The 23723-nt window shown below is 36.3% G+C and overlaps 1 protein-coding gene across 3 annotated transcripts in view; it reads right to left on the reverse strand.

Moving 5' to 3' along the window:
* Positions 1-23723, reverse strand: part of ESRRG (estrogen-related receptor gamma) — an 826733-nt gene that overhangs the window by 286869 nt on the left and 516141 nt on the right. Inside the window, exon 1 of one of the 3 annotated variants that reach the window (XM_006890561.1) lies at positions 18499-18700. The exons of the other annotated variants lie outside the window; for them this stretch is intronic. Within the exon in view, the coding sequence (XP_006890623.1) occupies positions 18499-18554 (56 nt within the window). The 5' untranslated portion in view covers positions 18555-18700. Of the gene's footprint in view, positions 1-18498; positions 18701-23723 lie in introns of those variants that run through there. 3 annotated transcript variants of the gene reach the window in all.

Genomic DNA, 23723 nt, shown 5'->3' on the forward strand with positions numbered 1-23723 from the left:
CCCTAGCTGGCCTGGCTATATTTTAAGTGCAAAACAGGCTGAGCACTATCTAAATCTAGATAAAACTCACTGACTTGCAATCTGCATATGATCTCTACATCTAAATCTATATGCAAATTGAACGCTCTAGTACTTTAGGGCCGTCATTCCAAAGCATCCGGGCAAGGGGGACACCTCGCTCTTTTGGACCTCTCCGGTTAACTCTTCTCCTTTTCCTCTGTTTATTTATACTAGCCACCTAAATAATTCACACCGCCTGCTTTTCAGCCCGAATGTTCCTCAGTAAAGGCCTACAATGAGTTATTGCAGTCACCAGATGGACGCATGAATGCAGCAGGTGGGGCAGATGGCAAGGCGCCCTGTCTGATGCTGCCTGCCTCGGCACGGGCTGCCTTTTCCTTCCAGGTACATTACCATCATCCGAACGCTGAGCGCAGCGCAGTCTGGGGGTGGGGAGGAAGTGGGACACTGGCAGCCCCTCTCTGTACACTTCTCGAGGAGTTATAAATTACCAGCTGCCCTCTTCCTCCCCACCCCTGCCCCCCAGCAAGCCCCGATGGCTTATGAGGCTGCTTTGTTAACAGTCTTCTCTTCTTCTGGGCTATGGTGCTGGTTTCAGAATACATTTGGGGACAGTGAGCAAAGAAGGATGCATTCTTTTTTAGACATCCCACCTCAGCCAAAGAAAAGGCAAGGAGAAGGCTCGAGGGAGATGACACTGGCCAAGTTATTATGACGATGGGAAAGACATTCCCCCCCCCAAAAAAAAAATACTGTGCAAAAGCCACATACAAATGAAGTGAAAGCAAAAGTAAGATGACTCAGCTTGTATCTATGGTGCTCTTAGAAAGATAAGATGCCCTGTTAAGAATACCCAGTAGAGGAGAGAAAAATCCTCGTTTTATATAGTCTGTGGGGGCTGAAGAAAGCATAAGCTGTGCCCAAGTTAGGAGAATTCGTTTCCTTATATTTGTAGTATCATTTCCAAAAGTGTTATTTCCCTTCCAAAAGTTTGTACTGTATAGAACTCTTAAAAAAAAAGCACTGCTTTTCACTAGCACTTGGAAAGCTGCAGCATCACCATCCCAGCATATATCATAGGACCATCACTCAGTAACATATAGTATCAATTTTAATTGAGCATACACATCTGATACAAATCTGGCATCCTCAAATTGGCAGTGCCACCTTGACACTCTGCTTTTAATCCCTCTATAAACTTAACTGATGCCAATATAAATCTTATGACCTAACTTGACTAATCATCTCATTTATAAGGACCTGAAAAGGAGGACAATAATTTTAATGATCTGGAGCAAATCAATCTGTATCTTCAAAAGAAAAAAAATAAGTCAGGTACCTAAATAAGTTACATCCTTTGAAGAGAAGCTACAAAGAGACCAAGAACTGCAATGAATTTACTCCTTCAGTTCTGGGTCAAATTCCAGGATTTGGGAACTCAAATGGAGAGTTTTGCAGGAATACTGGACAAAGACAGTAACAGAGGCTACTTAAAAATTAATGAAAAGGACTCTTTATAAAAACTTTTTTCTTTTTTTCCTGGTTTTTATTTTTTTTATTTCTATTTTATATTGCTTCGCATACAAAATTCACATGCATTGTGTTTCACACTATTCTTTCACATTGTATTTAGGACAATCATTCTCATTAATTATATTTTATAAAATTAATCACTGTTCAACTATGTCCACCATTTCCCCATTTTCCCAGATCCCCACAGGATCTTTCTCATTTCTTTGACCCTTCCTCCACTCACCAAATTTCAATGGTTATTTATTCTTCTTCAAATGACTCTACTAATACAAGCCTTCTCCTCAAAAACAAATAACTTAAACCTTACAAAGTCAGAGTTCAAAAGGGAGCTCTGATGGCCTAGTGGCAAGAAGCTGCACTGCAATTACAGAGGTAAGCTGTTCAAATTCACCAGATGCTTTGCTGGAGAAGGAGGGGCAATCTCCTCCTGTACCAGTCAGATCCGATTTGACGGTACACACACAAAATATAATAAAATAAAATTTAAAAAAAGAGTTCAAATAAATCCTTCTTGCATTCCCTTCACTGTAGGAAAGATCCCATGTGATCTTCTGAAGTATTCCCCTTCATTTCCAATTAAAAAACCAATACTCTATATATGTAATTCAAAGCATTTAAAAAGTTAATAATAGCAATGTTAGTTCTCAAATCTTCAGAACTTTTGTAAAAAAAGCAATACCTGGTCCATTGCTTTAGCTGAACGAACAGAGGTAAAACCAGACTTGACTCCAGTCATACTTTCAATATTCAGGACCAAAATGAACAATCTGTGATTGTATTCATGAGGCTAACTGCTAAGAAGTTTCCAAAAGCTGATACCCAAAAATTAGGCTAGAAACTTCAATTTGTTTAATTTTTATGTAAAACTGCCACTCCCTAAATCTCTGAAAATATTCTGTGAAAGTAAATCCAAATTTAAATTATTTTATATATTTTTTAAAAACCTCATATTCAACTGTTTCTTTTTTTATTTTTTCAGAACTTATTTTCTGGATCTCAGTGCCTGGAATGGTGTTAGCCCCCAGTCACATATTTCCAAATGGCTAAGTTTTTAAAATATGGTTTTATGGATTAAATTGATGACTTTAATGACTGAAAGAACTACAAAGGAATATGTATGATCTTTCCTTTTTTTATGTAACATGAAAAGATAGTATAAGCAATCAATTGGACACTAGAGAATTGGTTATAAAAATTACACTTCAAAATCAATTTTAAACTGATTACCTCCTAAAACTGATTTCATGAACTATCATTATACAATTCTCCAGCAACCCAAATGATGAGCATAGCTGAGACTATGTAAAAAATAATAAACAGAGGGGATGGGTATTCCTCAGAGAGAAACACGCTATGAAACAACTAATAATATTTTTTAAGATGGCAACTGTCGAATGAAAATATATATTTTACGATTTTATATTTCATCATGATTTCTAATTCATAATGATTTCCATGTACTTAGGGAGCTCGGGTGGCCTAGTGGGTAAGAAGTTGTGCTGCTAAACAGAGGCAGGTGGTTTGAATCCACTAGGGAGGGAAGAATATGGACTATCTCCTCCTGTGCGATTTACAACCTCTGAAAACCTGCTGGAGGGTCAGCCTTGAGTCAGTTCCAAGTTGGCAGTAAGTCTAGTCAAGCAGATGTATTTGGTGTATTCAACGTTTGTTAAGACTACCACAAACTGGAAGATGATACTACTTCTTAAACAAAATTTGTGGCACTGTCTTTGCAAAGAAAATAGGTTTGTTGTTTCAGGGTTCTTTCTTGGACTTTTTAAAAGCAAACATAATCAATGAGTGAGGGAATGAGTAAGTGCTTGCAACTTATGCGCTGATACAAAGCATAAGAAAGATGATGTATGTTTTAAGATGCTGCTCAAAGAGAATAATAACTAAAATTTTTATTTTAGGGATTTCAAATTTATTAATGTAATGAGAGCTATGTGATGTTCTCAAACAGGTATATTTTAAATATTTGTACATCTTTTGGAGCATAAGAAAATAGTGCATAGAAATGCATAGACATGTTAAACAAATTACAGCTATTTGCGCTAAAGGGACTGTGTGTGCATTTATGTGTAAACTGTAATGCCACTGAGTGCCATGGTTATTTCCTTATTTCAGACCCCTTACTACATGTGACCAAATCCTCACGTTTCAAAACACAAGTCAATTTAAAACAGTTAAGGAAACATAGACACTTAAATTTTAATCTTAGAGTTGTTGTTGTTGTTGTGTACCAAGAATTGGAACCAACCCATAGCTGACCCTCCGGTGGGTTTTCAGAGGCAGTTAACCACAAGGGAGGAGATTGCCCATCCTTCTCCCATGGAGCAGCTGGTGGCCTTGAACTCCGTGCCTTCAGGACTGCAGTGCAGCTTCTGGCCACTATTCCAATAGAGCACAACAGAATTACTGTAAATTAGAAACACTCTACTAATGTCACCTTTCTTTCTTAAACTGTGTATTCAGAAAGGGATTAAAATGTTATAAAATGAATATAGTATACAATCTGCAAAATAATTTGCTAAACACATGTAATTCTCTACTAGTTCCTCCTTTAGCTTTCTTATTTGTATGCACATAATGTTAATTATACATACATACATAGAGATGGAGTTATGGTGACTAGTGGTAAGGGGCTGGGTGGCAACTGAAAGGCAAATGATTTTAATCCCCCACTTGTTCTGTGAGAGAATGATGGGTAACTTCCTCCAGTGAGATTTACTGCCTCTGGAAACCTGATGGAGGGTCAACTGAGTTGGTTCCAACTCAACAGTATATAACAACATACATACTTGACAGAACAGAAATATATATATATATATATACACACACACACACACACATATATATATAAGTGTGTGTGTTATATTTACACATTTATCTTTCTAAAAATCTCTAGTAAAATTACTTATTTCTTTTATTTTTTGTTTAATCTAGCTAAGTAAAAGTATAAATTAAGTGAAAAAATTAATTACAAGAATACCCTGGAATCAGTCATCAAGAATATACTTTTTAGAGGTAAGAATAGCAGAACCCTGATTGCCCGTCAACTTCTAACCTATAAATGAACAGTATCTTTGACATATTAACCTGTAATCTGAGTTCACAGTTGACCCAGGTGACTTTTTTCCTTTGTTTTTTCCCCTCTAAGAAGAATTTTCTACAAAAATGTTGGCTGTAGTTAAAAAAGAGAGAAAGAAAGGGTGAGTCCCTGTGGCTGGCACACTTTCTCTTTACCGAAACAGAGCCATTTACATAGCCCACTGAATACTGTTTAGTAAACACCAAGTCTACAGGGCCAGAGTGGTTTCTATCTTCCAGTCCTGCTGTCCTTTTAAAAGCAAGGTAGGGGATCTGTTTTCAGTACACACTGTGGTCCAGTGTTAATCCTGTTTGATGTTGTTCACACCTGATGCTGACTAGCAGCCTGCTGATGGTCTGGGGCTCATGCTGCTAGCTGCTTGGAGAATCCCACTAACTGTGAGATTGGACAAAAGCTCCTGTACAGAGCTGGGAACAAAGCCTGATGGGGCCCAGAAGGAGGGACAGACACCACAAATCTCTCCCCACCCTTTGCACATACAGTCATCCAATCATAAATGCAACTGCCTACATTTTGGGGGGGGAAGAAAGAAATAACCATTGGATTAACTATATATCTAGGTTTGGGGTTTGTTTGGGGTTTTTTTTAAGTATATTATTTCTTTAAATGTACTGGTAAAATGCATAAATCATCCACTTCTTTGTGTCCTTTCCTAAAAAAAAAGTACTTTAAAAAAACCCTACATAATTACTAATTTTTAAATAAACCTCCATAGTTAACCTCTTTATTGATACAACATTACATCCAAAATGAACAGAGACCAAAGGGAGAGAATGTCCTCTGTCATCAGTGGCCACGGTGTGACCAGAACAGTGACTTGTACGCTAAGACTGGCCCCCACCCCTCACACGGCATGTGCCTAATAGCAGACATCAAAAGGAATGATTTCTTTTTTGATCTTAGTACTGGCGATAAATCAAATTCAGTGGCACAGATGGGGGGAATTGCACGACTAAGGGAAAACTCCAAGACTGACAGTGGGACCAGTTAGACACTCAATCAACTTCCAGCAAATGATAGCCACCCTCCTTCCTCTCCCAAACAAGATGTAAGCTGCCAGCCACGCACCCAGAGCAAGACAAACTCACCCAGTCCTGACGTGACCCTAAGTCAAGATGCATTTTGTGCCGACATTTCCAGTCCTAGCTAGGGAGCCCCAGCCTCCTGCCTACACATAGCCAATTTCCCTCCTATCTGGAAACCACTTTGGCCTGCAGGTGCACACAGAAGTCCTACTGGCCAGCACAGCACAACACCCACCCCACCTCTGGGGAGTCACACATCTGGGGGTCAAATGGTGGCTCTGGGATCACTTTATTACTTCTCCTAAAGTACCTTTCGAACTGCAATAGCCAATAAAGCATCCCGGGCTTCTGCCAACTCGGGGAGTTCCGCATCTGCCTACCCCACAATGGTGCAGATTTAATGGAGCACAATTTTAATCCGACTCTAGGGAAAACAGGAAAAACGCTAACTAGCATGTTAAGGTTCTCCCAATACAAGCACGCAAGCGAGGGTAAAATATTCGAGGTAGTGACATCTTTTCCCCAATTTGCTGCCAGCTCTTCACCTTAGCCACGTGTTACTTCAGGATGGTCGGTGGTTGCTGCCTGAATATAAGAACTGACCTTCAAAAAAGAAATCATCTGACATCAGTGGCCACAGTGTGACCAAGACACACAGTTTATAGCATGTTCTTCCTCAGCAGGTGAACGGCTGACATGGCATCCCACAGGCATGTGCCAGGTAAAAGAACACCTTTTCAGTGTGTCTAATACTCTATATGCAGCCACTCCCTTCAGACCAAAACCCAGAATCATTTCTGTTGACCTGATCCTGACTCTGGGTAGTTCTGCCAAATGAAGCACAATTCCTCCAGAAACTTTCCAAGGCCATAATCTTTTTGGAAGTAGACTGCCCCATCTGTCTCTAACAAGGTAGCTGGTAAATTTGAACTGCCAACATTTTGATTAAGGGCTAATCATTTAACCACTGAATCACTAGGGCTCCTCTGGCACTGTTGTTAGTCTGTATCATTGAGTTAGAACTGACCCATAGCTGAACCTCCAGCAAGTTTTCATAGGCAGTAAAATTGCACGGGAGGATACTGCCCTTCCTTCTCCCACAGAGGAGCAGGTAGATTCGAACCTTGTGTTTTCAGGTTGGCAGTGAAGCTCCTTACCACTTTACCATTAGAGTTCCCTTTGGCAAATCACTAATGATATTAAATTAAACAAAGAAAGAAAAAGGGAAAATTATTTAAGAAAAAGTTATACTTGACATAATGAGTTTTTTTAAAAAGTGTCTCCATATAATCTGATGCAACCTATCATACACAAAACCAATAAATAATTGTTTTCTCTTTCAATTTACTTATGAATTATCAAGAGTACAGAAAGACATTAAATTATAATGTAGAACCATATGAATTTGTAAATATTTGACCATTTTTAAACCTACAAAATCAGCAATTTCATGTTTTGATGTAATACAATTGGGATCCTAATACCTTACATTCCCATAAAAAGTTTTGTATTTTGCAGGGAATATCCTAAATTTGACCTTCCTACTTGTTTTCTCTCAAAAACTATTCCTCCCTGCCTTTAGAAAAAATAGTATCAAAAGGAAAGACTTTGATTGAACAAAGTCTATTTTAAGACTTGAACCTGTTAAATAAAATTCAGGTTTCACAGGTCTTAGTTGTCAAAATTCAATGGGAAATTATGCTTTGCATGTAAGAACACTTACATAGTCAATGATGTGTTTATTCTAATTCTCACTTTTCAGAGAAGCAACTTGGTGATGCCACCCAATGGAAGAGCAAGTGTTCCAAGGGCCAACAATGACTAAAGATAAAACATAATGGAAAATCTTACCCTTGTACTAAAGAACTCCAAGTACAGACACTTTCTCCCTGCTTCCCATCCCCAGCGACTTTGTAAGTTTGCCCAGGATACTAAGACTCTCATATATTAGCAGTAGATGCAGCTTTCGGATCAAATGATACTTAGTGTTTTGCATGTAGTATTGACGACATGATGAACACTCAGAGATAAAGTGGGGATGGGGGGAAGGCAGCTACAGTGTGCCTGAACAGGGGCGCTCCCCCTTCTGCTGCCTTCCAGCACTGCTCTAAAACATGCCTACTTCTGAAGAAAGTTAAAGACACCTTATTTTGATTATACTGCTTTCCTCAGGCAGGGCTTTTTATTTCAGTTTGAATCTTAAACCATTACATTCCCAGTGATGCATTTTTATGTTTACAATTGACATCTTCATAAAAGGACAGAACTTTGGAGCAACAGCTCAGAAACATGAAGGTTGCCTGGAGTAAGTGCTTAAATTGTTTTTACACCTAAATATAGGGCCTGGTTGTTTTCAGTTAAAATTTAATAATAAACCTTAAACTGATGACCTTTTCTCCCCTATGGATAGGGCCAGAGTTAAAAAAAAAACCACAAAAAACCAAACTTTCCAGTGAAATTTATTTTAAGGAACTAGTGCTGAACAAAGGGCTATTTAAAGCTGAATGCTTTGTCAATTTATCAGCTTGTGAACATTCTGCTCCTGAATTCCCCACCGCTGCTGAATGTATAGAATGGCGGTGACTTGTTTAATCGAATACTATTGATTCGAGTGTGTCACAGTGATCTCATTGAGAGTAATCAATAGTAATCCAAAATCAATCTGCTCTTGCACTATCATCTATCAAATCTGAATACACCAAATTATTTGTAGGCGTCAAATTACAAAGAAAAGAAAATGGTGGAACTGGGAAAGTTAATGGTTTCTATTGAAGAACAAAACCGATATCTCTTTCCTTAAGAGGAGATGCTTTAAGATGAACTATTATTTGGAGGAACGTATTTATCTTCTCATTAAAGTATCTTCAATTTGCAATTAAGCTCATCCCACTCGCAAGGATCATACAATAAAATTTAGTGTACTGGAATCTGTTGGTTTCACACAACTGATACAAACTTATAGGTGTCCTAACTTATTTAACAACAAAGAGCATGCCAGCATTTCACAAGTCTGATAAGCTAAGTTCCCAATGCCTAACACCCATCTGCCGGAAAACAAGGAGAGTCAATTGGCATAGGACACAAGAGCGTCTTCTAACATCAGAAATGATGTTTAATAGAATTGGAGTGGAAAAAAGGAATATTTAATTTCTCCAGAGAATGCACAGCATAGATGCACCTGCTTATCAAAGAAGCTGCTGTTGATGCTGAAGGTTCTTTTATCAACATATTCACCTGTAATTTAGTCAAGGTAATAAATCCTTCTATTCATTACAGCACACTCAAAAGCACCCTACTATTTAACTTGAATGAAAAAAAGCATGGAGTGTCTAAAACATTTACTTTTACTAATGCAAAAGTGTTGGCATTTTACTTCATTCCCGATAAGCTGGTGCCAGTGGAAGTGATTATTCTTTTCTTATTCAAAGCCTATCAGCATTTCGAAAAGCTCTCTCAATCTTATCAGGTGTATGAACAGCACTGTTACTGAAAACAGTTTGTACTGCTCCTCTCTCTTTCTGCCAAGCTATCTGATAAACCCCCAACTAACTAACTGTATTTACACACAATCAAACATAAGTTGTATCTCCCAAGCACTGTAGCCAGATTCCAGCTTGCCATCAGTTTGTTCTGCTGTGACATTAACTTAACAAAAATGTCAGCAGTGAGTATACCAAACTGACAACAATCAAGAAAACACTATAAAAGCACTCACCTAGAATACACAACAAACAGAGACAAAAGAAAAACAAATAGGAAAAGTTGAAGGCAATTTCTTTGGAACTCAGGGGAAAATAAATGCACTGCATATATATGCAAATACATACGAATAGCATGCACTTACCATATACTAAAGTAAATGATCCTTTGGTACACACACAAGAAAAAGATGAACAAAGAACAGAAAGGTAAAAAAAAAAATTGCTGATATTGAATGATGGGGGAAGGCATTTGTTCAGGAAAGTTTTACTCTTGGTTTTCCTTTATTTTAAGAATTAGGTAGACATTTCTCCCCACATTTCAGATTATCGAAAATTGGAGGCAGGCAGGTTGTATAATGTAAGCAAAGTAAGACAAGAGACGATGTCACCGAACTTACCCAATAAACTGAAGACAAGATAGAAAGCAAGGCTGTCACATATGGTGACCACATTCTCAGGATAGAGTTTCCAATCATTAAAACCCTCATAAATGCTCTAGACAATAAAGTTTTGTTCACTATAAGGAAATAAAGAAATAAAAAAATACAATTTGAGTTTTTAACCTTATATTCTTTTTATTCATTAGACTTAACCAAATTATCAACCAGACTAACTCTAAATAGGTGATCTACTCCATTTCTATCTACTTAAAAACTGCTTAAACCATTCCATGGCTCATGTGCATTGAGAGATACGCCTTTGGAGCATGAAAGGGGGCAGCACGGTTGCTAAATCATAAGAGACATCTGAAATTTACTCGAACCACTGAGTATCTACAACTCCAGTCCTTAGAAAAGAAGCTCTGCTTGAGTGTCTGTGTATAAATTGTCCATCTGCACCTCAAATCCCCTCTGCTAAACAGCTAGCAGAGGGCAGAGAAAGGCAAATACATATTACTACCTGAGCCCAACTTTTACCTCTGCTAGACTTCAAGAACAGATCGAGCCTTTCCCTAGGTGTGGAGAACAATAATAAGATGAATCAGTGAAGTGGACAGTACAGGTTCAGCTGATGGCTGCTTCTGTGATGGTGACACTATGGTTCTATGGCTGATGGAGCAGGTACCATTCAGGTACTAACAGTGATGCTAACAGTGATGCTTCTGTCATCTCTTAGCACCCAAAACTAGCCATATCCATTCACCTTCTTACAGGAATTGGATATAATTCTCGGCAACCATCCATCCCTTTCTCTTTCCTTGGTCATGAATGTTTTTAAGGATACTCTAATCCTCAAAATATCAGATCTATTTTAATAGTTTAATGGCTCTGAGGGAAGCATTGTCTGTTTTCCTTCAATTATGGAATCATAAATATTGTGTACCATGATCACCTTACTTTGGGAGAAGTAAATACACTACAATAATTTTGAAATACGGATACAATAGGGTCACCAATTGGACACCTTCATATTTAAATTTTTCCCCTACATAATTACCTCAGGCTCTGTAATTTTTCATATTACTTGTTGGTTTTACTAATTCTGACTACAGTTTTAGGTATGTGATTAATATGCTTTCACTACGCTTTTCAAAGGAAGATCTGTTCTTACAAATATTGTTGTGTATTAACTGTCTTAAAAACTGTACTTCCTGAAACACTTAAAATCACGCTGTGAGCACTAAAAGAAATGCAAACATATTTATTTGAAAACTTCTTTGCTTAAATTATCAAAAGCCATTAAACATTAGCAAAATCTTCCTAAAGAAGATAAAAAAGGAACTATCATGTACAAAGATACTCTGATTACAGGGTAAAAAAAATATTTTAACAGACTTGTCTATTTCCTGTGTATAAGTTCTCTATTTATCTTTTAAAAAAATCAGTTTTTGCATAATGAATAAACCAGACAAAAGAAAACAGAGGATTTCTTCCTCCAGAAAAATGAATGCAAATTGAACCAAAAAAAATGTGCCCTGTTAAAAGTGGAATGCCTACACCTTCTGATTCTCTACTTAAGTATTTACTTCACATGTAAGATCAAGTTCAGTTCATAACTTCAGAGACATTACTGTTATTATTCTATTTTAGTTTTAAGGTGCCCAAAAGAGTTAAATGAACTTCAGTTCGAAGCTTTTTAAAAACCTTATTGTTATCTATGCCATCTGCATTCCAGTGATTAAGAGTATTAAAGAGAAGTAAGCAAGCTAGGTTTCATTACGCTTAGGCCAGTCATCAATCTCTGATATGATGGGAGAATTTATTGGTAGCTTTCCTTTTATTTTGAACTGTCTTAACCAACTGTTTACAGAGAAGGTGTATGATGAAGCAAAGTTAAATTGTCACATTTGTGATATGCCTGACAGCCCTCAGTATGCCCAATTTGGCTAGGTAAGTGTTGCCAAAGCATATTACACACAGTGTATACTTAAAATCAAAATGATCAGAAGTATATAACTAATTTTGTTTCACTCATAATGAAATCAAAAGCTACAGAGCAATGCTTATGACAAAGACAGCAGCTTATAATGAAAATATAAATATACTTTCACATTCTCTTTATATAATGTACTCTAGTCCTAAGATGAGCTTCCTTAATAAGGAAGTTAATAAGTAGTTAATAGGCTTTAAATGCTAAAAGCTAGCATTTTCAATCACTGTATATGTGAGGTAGCTAGTGTTGTATATCCTATACTTACACTCAAATGCATTTGCAGATCTATGCCAACATCTTAATGGATTTTAATTGACCAGTGAGAAGCCAATTTTGTTAACATTTTCTATTTTTACCTTTCTATTTGTATCTTTTTCTTTTTAATCTTTTCTTTTAAGTGAGCATTTAAAATCACATTGGGTTTTCATTCAATCGTTCATAGATGTTTTGTTTTATAATGGGAATTACCATATGCACCTTCTCTTTTACTGCTCTTAGTGAGTTACCTTTTAAATATATGTTCATTGTAAAAAATCAAAGGTGATTTGAAGAAATAAAAAGCTTTTACTAATCATTTAAAAATATATGTAAAAGTTAAAAAGGGTGGAGGATGTATGTATATGTACACTAAACATACATAAAATTAAAACCTCTCAATTTAATGATTTTGGATAACTGATTGGAAAAATACAATTGAAAAATACCCAGAAATGTTGCCTAGTCAGAAAGAAAGAAATATTTCACATTTCTGGAAAGGAAAACTAGACAGTAAAGATGAGTTTGCTAAAAGCAGAATTGGTATTATTTTTATTATCAAAGGTTTCTTAAGCCTAAGTCCAAAATGAACTTGAAAGAAGAACAAACTACCTGGTAAATCCTTCCAAAGGCACAAGGCTGTGGCTTACAGCCCTCAGAAAAGGAAAGAACTAACTTTGATCTGATAATTGGCATTAAGAAGCAGTCAGCAGGTTTGGGGGTTTTAAAAAAAAAAATTTGGGTTTTAAACCAGTAACACAATTTTGTTAAAAGGCTTTACAAATAAATAAAAGTAGGGAATATATTTTCAGAAATTAAACAAGAATAAGAGTTCAAAAAAAATTACATTAGAAACAACCTTTATGTAAGTATTTTCTTTCAATATTCATTCAGATTTATAAAGTTAACAGCTCAGATCTAAATTTACCTCTTAAAACATAATGAAATAATTCTGAAATCTAGCATATCTTTTATAGAAAAAAATCTATTAATAATATACTGCTTTTTTGCAAGTAAGGGCATATTGATATAGTATGAATAAATGTAATTCTTATTTTGCATTTATTTGAAAGCTAGCATGTTTCACAATAAGACATATTTGTCTGGTCCAACCGTAGAAGAGAATGTTGCCAAGGTCTAATGCAAAATTGCTTCTTGGACAGGGGCCCAAACCATTAAATTATGCTTTTAATATCAATAGATTATTTTTTTATTTTAAAGATTATTTATGCTTACCAGATAATTAATTTATGAAAGAAAAGAATTACTTTTTATGAGAAACAGAATGACTTATCAGAGTACCTGTTACCTGTTTATTGAACAACAGTTAAATTATTACGTTCTCATGAGACTTGGTAAATATCTGAAATACTAACTCCAGGTTAAAAACATACCTGGAAAATATCTGGAAAATCACTAATTATAAAAAATATTTGAAATATTTGAGACCTGTTTCCTTTTTAAATGTACATGAAGACTTTTAACAGCATACCTGTATTCTCTCTCTCTCTGTATATACATATATATCTTTTCTCATACACATATGGATATTACACACACACACACACACACACACACACACACACACTCACTCTCTCTGTGTCATGTCAGTATGTGAGTATCAGCTGCTTTGGATTTTAAAGTATCATATGTATGTTTATTTATTTGTATCTGTACAGGCCACACATATCTATATACACAAGGCTATAAGAATAATCATCAAAAGCAAAGCATACAAAACGTAAGAAGAATGTCAAGCATCAGAGATGCCTGGTGTCATGTCTGCACTATCATATACACACATAAGTATGATTGGAGAAAGAGAAGCTAAATATTTCACTGTCAGAGAATGTATAGAACTGCAATTCATTTCTATCTCATGTGCTTTAGGACAATGACAATTTAATACAAGGCCAGTAAATGTAAAAGAGATAAAAACTGAACAAACTGGGCCAGAGTAATCACCAATTTTCTCCAGAGGGCTGGCGAGGGCTAGCAGGGCTCATACGCACTTATAACAGATCAACATTGTATTGTTTCGTCCATGCATTTGCTATGAAACAAAATTCATAGCAAAGCTTATCTGCTGCAATGACTTTAAACTTTCATTTCGATACTTCAGAGGCTCTCCTCACAGTATTTCTAAGTGTTTGATAGACAAATCCCAAAAGTTTATTTGATATTAACTGGTTTGCTAGAAATCATTCAATTAATTGCCACTTGCATGACAAAGTAAAGACCGCAAGCACAGATGTTTCATTTCTTTAAAGGAATATTCTAAGCAAAAACCTTTAGTGCTTAACAGTGCCAGTCAAACAAAAATTATTTGTTTAGCCAATATGCTAAAACGAACGTTGAGGAATTTGTTCACAAGTGATATGGAACTGAGATTGGGCATTATGCCTACCTTCAAATAGAATGGTCTTTTCTTTGTCTGTAGTTCTTGCAGAAGTGAGATATTTGAAAGTATTGTTGAATAGAATCATAGAGAAGTTACCTGCCCTCTTTGATGAATAGCACCATGTATCTAAAATTAATTGCAAAAGTATGGCCCAGCTAATGAGCTGGTCCTTATCTTTTCTCAGCACAGGAAGCATAAGTATTCCTTTCTGCTGGCTCAATATTTTACAAAAATGTCTAAAGTCCTATTAACTAAGTAAAAACCTGATTAAAAGACCCCAAAGACATTAATTATCATAAAATCCTAAAATCTGAAAAATTTGAAGTTAACTGATTTTTGGCATTATTTTATTCTTAAATCTTAATCCCATTTCTTTTCTACTTTAAAAAGAACCCCAACCAATTTTTTTCTGCTGCTTCTATTAGCATTTTTAAGAGCTGAATTATAATCACCATTCTTCATAAAAGAGCCAATATATATTACAGGTCAGATTAAATCAAAGAAATATATCAGAGGCTGTCAATATAGAATTCTTTTTAAAAAAAAAAGAACAATGATACCTTATTGGGGGAGAAAACACTAGAAGAAAAAAATGATCATCCATGCAAGAGAATTAATGGATATCCACAAAGGCTTTCCCAGTAACATGGGTTAATTACTACTGCAACACACTAGGCTCAGTAAATAAAGCAGCAGTGCCATAAACACATTGAGATGAGAAACCATCACTGCAAGAAGAATGAGGCAACACCATCTCCCTTGCCTCTCTGCCTAGCCAAAGGAAAGCTGTTTTCTAGCCCATTTTGCCAACAGAAGATTTTTTAAAACTTCTCACTAAATGTATATAGGGTATTACAGAAATACACTGACACAAAGAACTAGTGATATACAGGGTGCCCCTCACTTGCTCCCTATCCCCATTCATTATTTATGCCATTAACTTACACTTTTTTTTTTCGTGCTTAGTTCAAGGACCAAACCTTATGTTACAGAATACATGCCGCCTGTGATCTAAATTACATATAATTTGAGATATGCATAATTATCATATAAATGTTTACAAAAATGGCATTAATCGGTTCACTGTATTGATGTGATGGGCATGGTTAGGAGATTCTACAGCTCAAGAATACTCACCCCTAAGGGCAGCTGGTTGTCACTTCCAGAAATTTACAAAGAAATCATCTGAAAACCCCACCTACACACCACCTACCTTTAAGGCTGCAGGTGTTTTCAAAAGATTTATTGAGCAAAAGCAGGAAGACAAGTAACATGAGCTCCAGGTCTGGAGTTTAAGTATTCCCTCTTAGAAAAATAAACTGAAAAGTTTGGGTTCATAGTTCTTAAATAATATCACTTCTAGCTTTCCTTTTTAAAGAGATAGCATGCCATATGATTGAGGTTTTTGTTGTTGCTGTTACATGTATTTTTCCTTCCTGCCTATTTTTATCTCATGTATTTTGACATTGTAGTATTACTTTTGGAGAGTTGCATTTCAATTTAGTTTAGCTTTTAATAAAGAGAGATGAGGCTGGCAACAAATCAAAATCCTGAAAAAGAAAAAATGTAGACCTTACAAAATAAAACTTGTATTAGCACTGAGACAAGAATCTACAAACACAAATTTGTTTCAGTTTCAATGTCTAGATTTCAGCTCTCGGGCTGAAATGTACTAAACTGTTCTCTCATTGTCTTGCCTGTTTTGGAGTGTTTCAATTGCCTTTCCTTCTTCTAACAGCTGTGACAACTGTTAAAACAGTCAGTAAAATTAAGTCCACTCTATAATCCTGTAGTCAATGTTACATTTTAATCAGAGGTTGAAAGGGATTCGTGTGATCAGCACACTCATTTACAATGATTAGACTGACACATATGTCAAAATGAGCAGATATATTATTTTCATCTATTTATGCTATCAGCTATTACTGCTGCTAAATGTGAAACAAGCTTTCAAGTATTATGTTCTTTATCGTGCTGGCACATTTCCTAAAATTTATAAAAAAATAATCCATAACTATAAATTAACATTTTAGTCTTTTCTAATGGTGGTCAATAAATTGTACCGATCTTTTAAAGAGCTTCCAAAGCAGAAATTATCTGCGTTTTCCACTGGAAGTGCATAACTCTGGTTTCATTTCAATGTATATACACACGTGATGGGGTTTAACCTAGTACAATTACTATGAATATTAATAGCATGTATAAAGTCTGTGGTTTATTAATTGAGACAGAGAGGCAGATGTGTTGCTTAGCATTAGATCTTTCTGTCTGTCCAGTGAACCACATAACCATCAAAACTGCAGCCGGACAATAAATCTGAATTTTTTTTTAAAGATGACTTTTAATTGAGCCAAAAAGAAAGCTAGTTTGAATCGTGCGCCAAAGCCAAAAGAACATGTGCCCTGATTTCATTTAAATGCATCTACTTTAAGAGGCTTATCTAAACTAATTATTCAAATTAGCTATAAGAAGTTAAATTCAAGGAAACTACTTTAAAGTGAAGCCTCTGGAGGGTTTTAAAAGTTTGTTTTGTTTATTTATTTATGAAAGAAACTTCAGAATCTAAGATCAGATAAAGCCTTTTTCCTGATATGAGGACATTTTTAAACTCTCCCAGATTGTCAGCCCTGGGTGCACTAACCTTCAAACTACACTTCATGGGCTTTCCTACCTTTATTTATTTTTGTTATCATTTTTCACACTTTTTGAGGTTGTCTCTTCCCTTGAGTGTTTCAAATTGAAGGAGGCAAAGCTTTGCAAATTCAGTTCCTCTAAAGTCCGTCAGTTTGGCTGACAGACTGTGTATTTGAGTGTGAGGGTGCTGGTGTATGTGCACACACTCACACACGCACACAGCCAGGAAGACTGCAAGTCACTTTTCATCTCATACTTACAATTACAAAGCAATGTAAAATGAAGTCATTAATGACAGTGAGTGGCCATGTACCTATAACAATAAAGCACTGTCTCATCTTCTCGAGTTTTCTATTTTCTCCACAATCTATAGAGAGAAACATTTGCCAAGAGCATCCTTTTTCAGAATTATAACAGTTGGTATTACTGTAATGTGAAAGCAAAGCAATATAACTGACTCAACAGAAAGAGAGATGAACCACTGACAGTTCTCGTGATATACAAGTATTTTATCTTAACAGTGGGCTGAAATTAAGTTTATAACCTGTTCATTTACACAAGAATGCCTAATAATACTTCTCCAAGCCCTCTGCTCACTCCCCCCACCACCTTTAGGCATCTAAGTACATATTTCCTTGTGCATAAAGATGCTCATAAACACAAATTAAATGTGTGTCAAAACCAATGTTCTCTTCTGTATTTTTCTGAACATGATACATGAAACAATACCACAATTTCAGCGTTATCTACTAAAGGGAAAAATTTAAAAGTCAATCCTATTTCTTTTTGAGGTTTCCCTCCTCTTAAAATATTTATAATGTGTTAAAATCTCATGTTACTTAATGGACTGATTTGTCAGTTAAGTGCTGACTTAATGCTAACCATGCAAATAACATTATTCCATCCCTGAATTGCGTGGGGCTAGTTTTTAAATTGTTCTCTGAAGGAGAATTAGTAAATGTGCAATTTTGCCTCTAACTCTGCACAGTGAGAAATGACAGGGAGCTGAAAATATGTCAAACTAGAAATACATAAGAGGCACTCAATAGTATAAATCATTTTGAATATTGTATTTTAAAACATCTTTCCTTGGGAAAATGAGTCCTAGTAAAGGATGCATTTTAACAGTTCACTAAGCATTTGTGCCAAGTGTCTATTCTTAGCACCTGAATAAGAAGTGACTGTCACACAGCTGTTTTACTGACAGTCACTGAGCTTTGCCTCAAAGGTAACAATTGTAGTCAGAGAACAATTCTCGACTTACTGAATTAGGAGATCACCCTCAGCACAAAAGGCACCAGACAGACACAAACACGCACTCGTGCACACAAAACACCCAGGGCTGTACCTTAAACAGTGTGCAAAGACATATTCTGGCCACCCCCGCAAACGGACCCCCATGCCGAGTTTCCAAAGGAAAGAAGAAAAAAAAAAGGTACCTACTCTTCCTCGTAGTGCAGGGAAAAAGATTCAGGAAGGCAAAGTTCTACTGAATCCATGTGCGACCGGCAACCATTATTTGTGCACCCCAGCTATAAATCAAAGTTTCCTTGACAGAGCACAGTGCAATTAACACAAATGTTCTCCTAGTGACAAGCCTATAGGCACAGCCAGTTGGGACCAAAGCTCTCACACTCTCCTAATCAAGGACTTAAAGCCCCGATTGGAGCTTATTAATATGAAGTAGGGCTTTACATATGCAGTCCCACCGGCCCAGCCGCGCAGCCGATTGGGGGGCCGCTGCCCAATCAGGAGGGAGGACGGGCCGCTGCACAAGCCAGCGGAGCCAGGCAGGTAGGCAGCGAGCAGAGCAGCGAGCCGCCGCTGCAGAGGAGGGTGGGCGTGGGGGAAGAGCCTGCACCGAGATTTACACGCTCCCAATAGATACCTGGGCTGTTTCCTTTTCTTTCTTTTTTTTTTTCTTTTTTCTCTTTCCCTTTTTCTAATTTTTCCTTCAAGGAAAGCTACGCAAAGAAACATAACTAACTTAACTCTCTAAGCACTGGAGAAATCTGTGTTTGCTTTCAGATCTGTTTTGCTTTGAAAAGAAGAACTCACGCAGACTCTCAGTTAATCTGGGGTAAGGATTCTGCGGAAGGTAGAGAATTAAGTTTGTCCTGCCTTTGTGTGTGTTAGATTCCACCCTGGGCTGCTTCTTACTTAATGCTGTACTTGCTCTTTCCCAACCTCCCTCCACCCCAACATGCCGTTTCCTGTGTTCCTGATAGATGAGCTTTTTAGAAATCAGAGACATTCTTGTAATTTGCTCCAGTTTGTGGATTAGGATCATCACCTCTGAGGTGGGATGCAGTTTTACACAAGTCTAGAAGAGGAACTAGTACTAGTGCGATTTCATAGACTGCCTATAAAGATTGTCTGTGTCCATATTTCTGTCCACATTTCTACACCTGCTGTGACCCTACTAGATCAAGATGTACACAGAGTGTATAGCTTTTCAAAACAAAGATAAACAACTGCAGGACAAATTCGCTTTTTCATCTTAAGGTATGCGAGACTGAAGGCTGTAGGGTATATATTATATTAAACCTATCTCATTTAATTTTAACATAATAAAGATGACACGAGGGTGGGCATTACTTAATAGTGCACTAAAATCCCTCTTGATTACATATTTCTTTCAATACATGCCTCCAAAATGGGAGACAGACACGAATGTATCAAATACATCCGCCTTTCCAATTAGATGCAATACATACGCTTGTCTAGGTGACGCATCCTATGTGCTTTCAACAGTTAACCTAGAAATATCTTGTAAAGCATCACAAGGTAAGGTCAATATAAAAAGGAGTTTCAAATAGATAATAATTTTAAAACCAAAACATTTTCAATCCCAAGCATTGAAAAATAAAATATATAATAGGAAGTATGCCTTTCATACTGCAATTGTGCATAATATGCTTTAAAAATGTCAATATAACAGAGTTTGCTTAGGTCCTAATTTAAGCCATTATTGCACACTGGAACAGGTACCAGCTGTTTGGGGGGGGGGGGGCGGGAATGACTGTTACCTTTAAGTGAGTTAAAGGCCTTAAATTCTTATATAATTCAGCTCCTGCTAACAAATCTTCTTCTGCATATTAATCCATACAAGATATAAATAGCCCAAACTTCCAGATCAAAATAAATTAGTTCAGATACTCATCGTAGGTTAAATTTACTTAAATTACAACTCAGTTCAACATACTAACTAAAATTTTCTTGGTCTTTGAAAACAACGATAACAACATTGAAATAGATCATTAATATTTAGAATATAAAAAGGACAGATTGTGTCATCTCCTCAACAGAAAAAGGCAATTGTCCTGCCCTGTATCTAACCATGTCTATGATATGGGACCAGTTCCTTTTATTTGTGGGCTAAATTCATACAAATTTCTAGATCAGACCTCACACAGCAAAAACTGTGCCGGAGAATACTGTATAAAAGCAGGTAGTAAAAGCTTAATTACCAGTGGCATTATGCTGTCTATATTGTTAAATGTGAACTCTGCAATTAAGATGTAAATTTGGTTGTGAGCAGTGAATTAAAAGAGCTTTGAGATGTAGAAGAAATTCTAAGCATTCTGCAGACACTGGGAGGGGAAAAAAGATGAGTCTATTCAATCTAAAATGAGACATGTAATCTCTTTACAATTAAAAAGTAAATAAAAAAAGGCATTTTGAAAAAGAAACTTTTTTTTTACCCCCTGATGTACAATAAAAGAATTATGGCTACTAATACACCCTGAGAAAAATAGAAAATCATCTTTGGTTCATATGATTATCATCTTGCTTTCTGAATAAAAACAAATGTTTTTGAGGTTATTAATACATCAAGATGCACACTTCAAAATATTAACACTTCACCGCCTGCAAAAAAAGTTTCCTTCTTATTTTGCCCATGGACATTTCTTTTTTTAAAAAAACCAAAATCTTAATGTACTCAACGCTTCTTAATATACTAAATGCATTCAGATCCTGCACCTGTGCAGAATTGCGTACAGTATTCCGTTTCCTTGCATTATCATGCTGTGACAGATCCTGTTTACTACTCCTTTGAAATGGCTTTTAAAAGACAAGATTTGTAGTCAATTATTTACCAACGGGCTTCAGTCACCACATTTCTTAGCAGTTATCTTCTGGTTTGCAGAATTTTCTTATGTCTCTTTTGGTCCTTATTTCTCCTCATAATGAATCATTTGGCTTCTTTGCTGTGTATTTTAAACCTATTTAGAGTCATATTCAAGTATATGTCTTTTCCTTTTCTCCTCTGTTCACGGAGATACGTGTACAAACATACACATTATAGTCCCCACTGAATTTTCTCTAACAATATTTCATCTATGAAAGGTGTAAGGCTTCCTGAGCTAGCTGCTTTGTGAATGACCAGAAGGGGGCCAGAAGGCTTGAAGGGCTGTGTAATTTTCCCTTGGGTTCAAAACCTCTCCTCTACAAGTCAAGGACCTATGATTGCACCTATTGTCTTAAATCCAGTTTAACCCACTTAAAATTCAAAATAATATCTGTTACATCAAACTTCCAAGACATTGTCCCTGAATATTTTATAAATCCACAGCTCAGTCATCTCAAGAACTTTACCTAATCACAGAGACTTCCCCTCCTCAAAGGAAAAAAAAAAAGGAGTAATGAATAATAAAAAACCACACTACGGGTAATATTGAACCCAAACCTCTAAGAATCACAATTACAAAAGGGTTTTATTGGTGCCGGGGGATTGGAGGGGGAAAGTAAACCTAGTTACATAGCCTAGAACAAATACATAGCTGATCAGTCTATACACTTCACAATCTTACCACAAGGAGTCTACCGAAAGCTGGGAATACAGAACCAAACAAAAGAAATTTCTTAAGACTGTTTCACCAAGAATATTAATACATTAGTTAATATCAGTCTATGAAACCTGCACATCTGGCTATACCTTGTTTCAAGTTCTTCTTAAAACAATGCTGTCCTGCTCATCCAAACAACTTGATTCTCAGGCTCAAAGTTCAAAGCCACAGACAACCAGGCAGAAAATACACTTCATTTCTATTTGGAAGAATCAGAATGACAACTAGCAAAACTCAAGAGGAAACTAAATGTATACGCCAGATATGTTATTGATTGTTTTAGTCAAAACTATTTCTCAAAGCATTTTGATAATGAATACCTACATTGCTAAAAGGTAATAAGAAATGCTTGGTTTTTCATTTTTGCACATTCATAGGTTCCCACTTTTGTCTTCTGAAAAACAAGACTAATCTGTATCAAATTGCTTCTGGTTGTTACACTGTTGTAGAAGATTTTGATATTTCTATTTCACACGTGCCTTTTGTGAAATATGTGAAATGAAATAAGGTATCACCCATTTAGATTTTCAGATTGTGTAAAAAGCTATCTTTCCTGAAAGATTAGAAAACCTTTGAAATGCTGTTTACATTTTCAAAACTATTTTCCCTGTTATCTTTTATGTATCACATCCAGTATGATATATCATGCTACAAAAAAGTAAATCCAAACACCTACAAACCAGTACTTTTAACTCCAAAATAAAACCCTCGAGGAGCATCCCTAGTAGGAGAACCTTGAACGAGGCCTGGGCCAGGTGCGCCTCTTCCCCTCTGGAGGCTGGGTGGCTGTAAGCAGGGGCCTCCTTCACGGATCTTGCCTGTCTGCTTATCTGTATACACCGGGTTTCTGCTGTGCTGTAGACCTGCTTATGATCATACCATTTCCACGGAGAGCATGCGGACTTCTTTCGGAGTCAGTATGATTACTTTATTCTCTATTACCACCAAACCTCTATCAATTCATCATACCTCATTTTCAGTTGCCTTTCATTTCTAGGGCACAGGCTTTGATATTTAAATTATTGTCTCAATTGGCAAGAAGCAATTATTTCTCCTGAAAATGATCGCTTCCAGAGAAGCATTAATAAAAATCTTGCCTTTTGACAAACCACTTGTTCTATAAACCCATCCCATTCCCAAATTACAGAATCCATATATATAGATCCCATTCTCCTGGGAGCAATTGCCTCATCTCCACAACATACAGAACTCCTTCCCTAGCATATTTGTGAAAATGAAAAAAAAGGTAAAACTAGAGTACAGAGGAAGGCAGAGAAACTAATAGAGGCAATTTCACTTTCTGTTTAATTAATTCAGGTTTCTTTTACTTTCATTGTGTCAAGCTAATAATATACATGGTGAAATGTCAGTAAAAAATAAATTACAAACTAGAGTAACACCAATGAGATAACGGACTTTAGCTATGTTGTATTTCCAACATACTTATTCTGGTAAAATATCAAGAGCATTTTATGGCATGCTACCAGCTTTCTGTAATCTGCATGTATTTACCAAGCAATAGTTAACATTTCGAGATTGTACATTAATAAATGAGTTGCAGTTATATTCTTTCCTGAATGTTAAGCACCAGGAGCTAAATGCAAAAAACCATTCAAGGTCAATGTCCCGTTTTAGACCTTTTCAGGCAGCTGTAATATTATGATAATCAAGCTTAAAATATTCCTATAGAAAGAGTAAATTAGCCTTTTCACTTGAAAGATGATTATGGTAAACAATAAACCTAAGAGAGGACAAAGTTCCTATTTTTAAAAGTCATAAATTGTTGATTCAATCATGTGTGTGATAGTGTCCAAAATA

The sequence above is a fragment of the Elephantulus edwardii genome, unplaced genomic scaffold, assembly GCF_000299155.1.
Source record: "Elephantulus edwardii isolate Elephantulus edwardi_28Jun2011 unplaced genomic scaffold, EleEdw1.0 scaffold00090, whole genome shotgun sequence".
Taxonomy (NCBI): domain Eukaryota; kingdom Metazoa; phylum Chordata; class Mammalia; order Macroscelidea; family Macroscelididae; genus Elephantulus; species Elephantulus edwardii.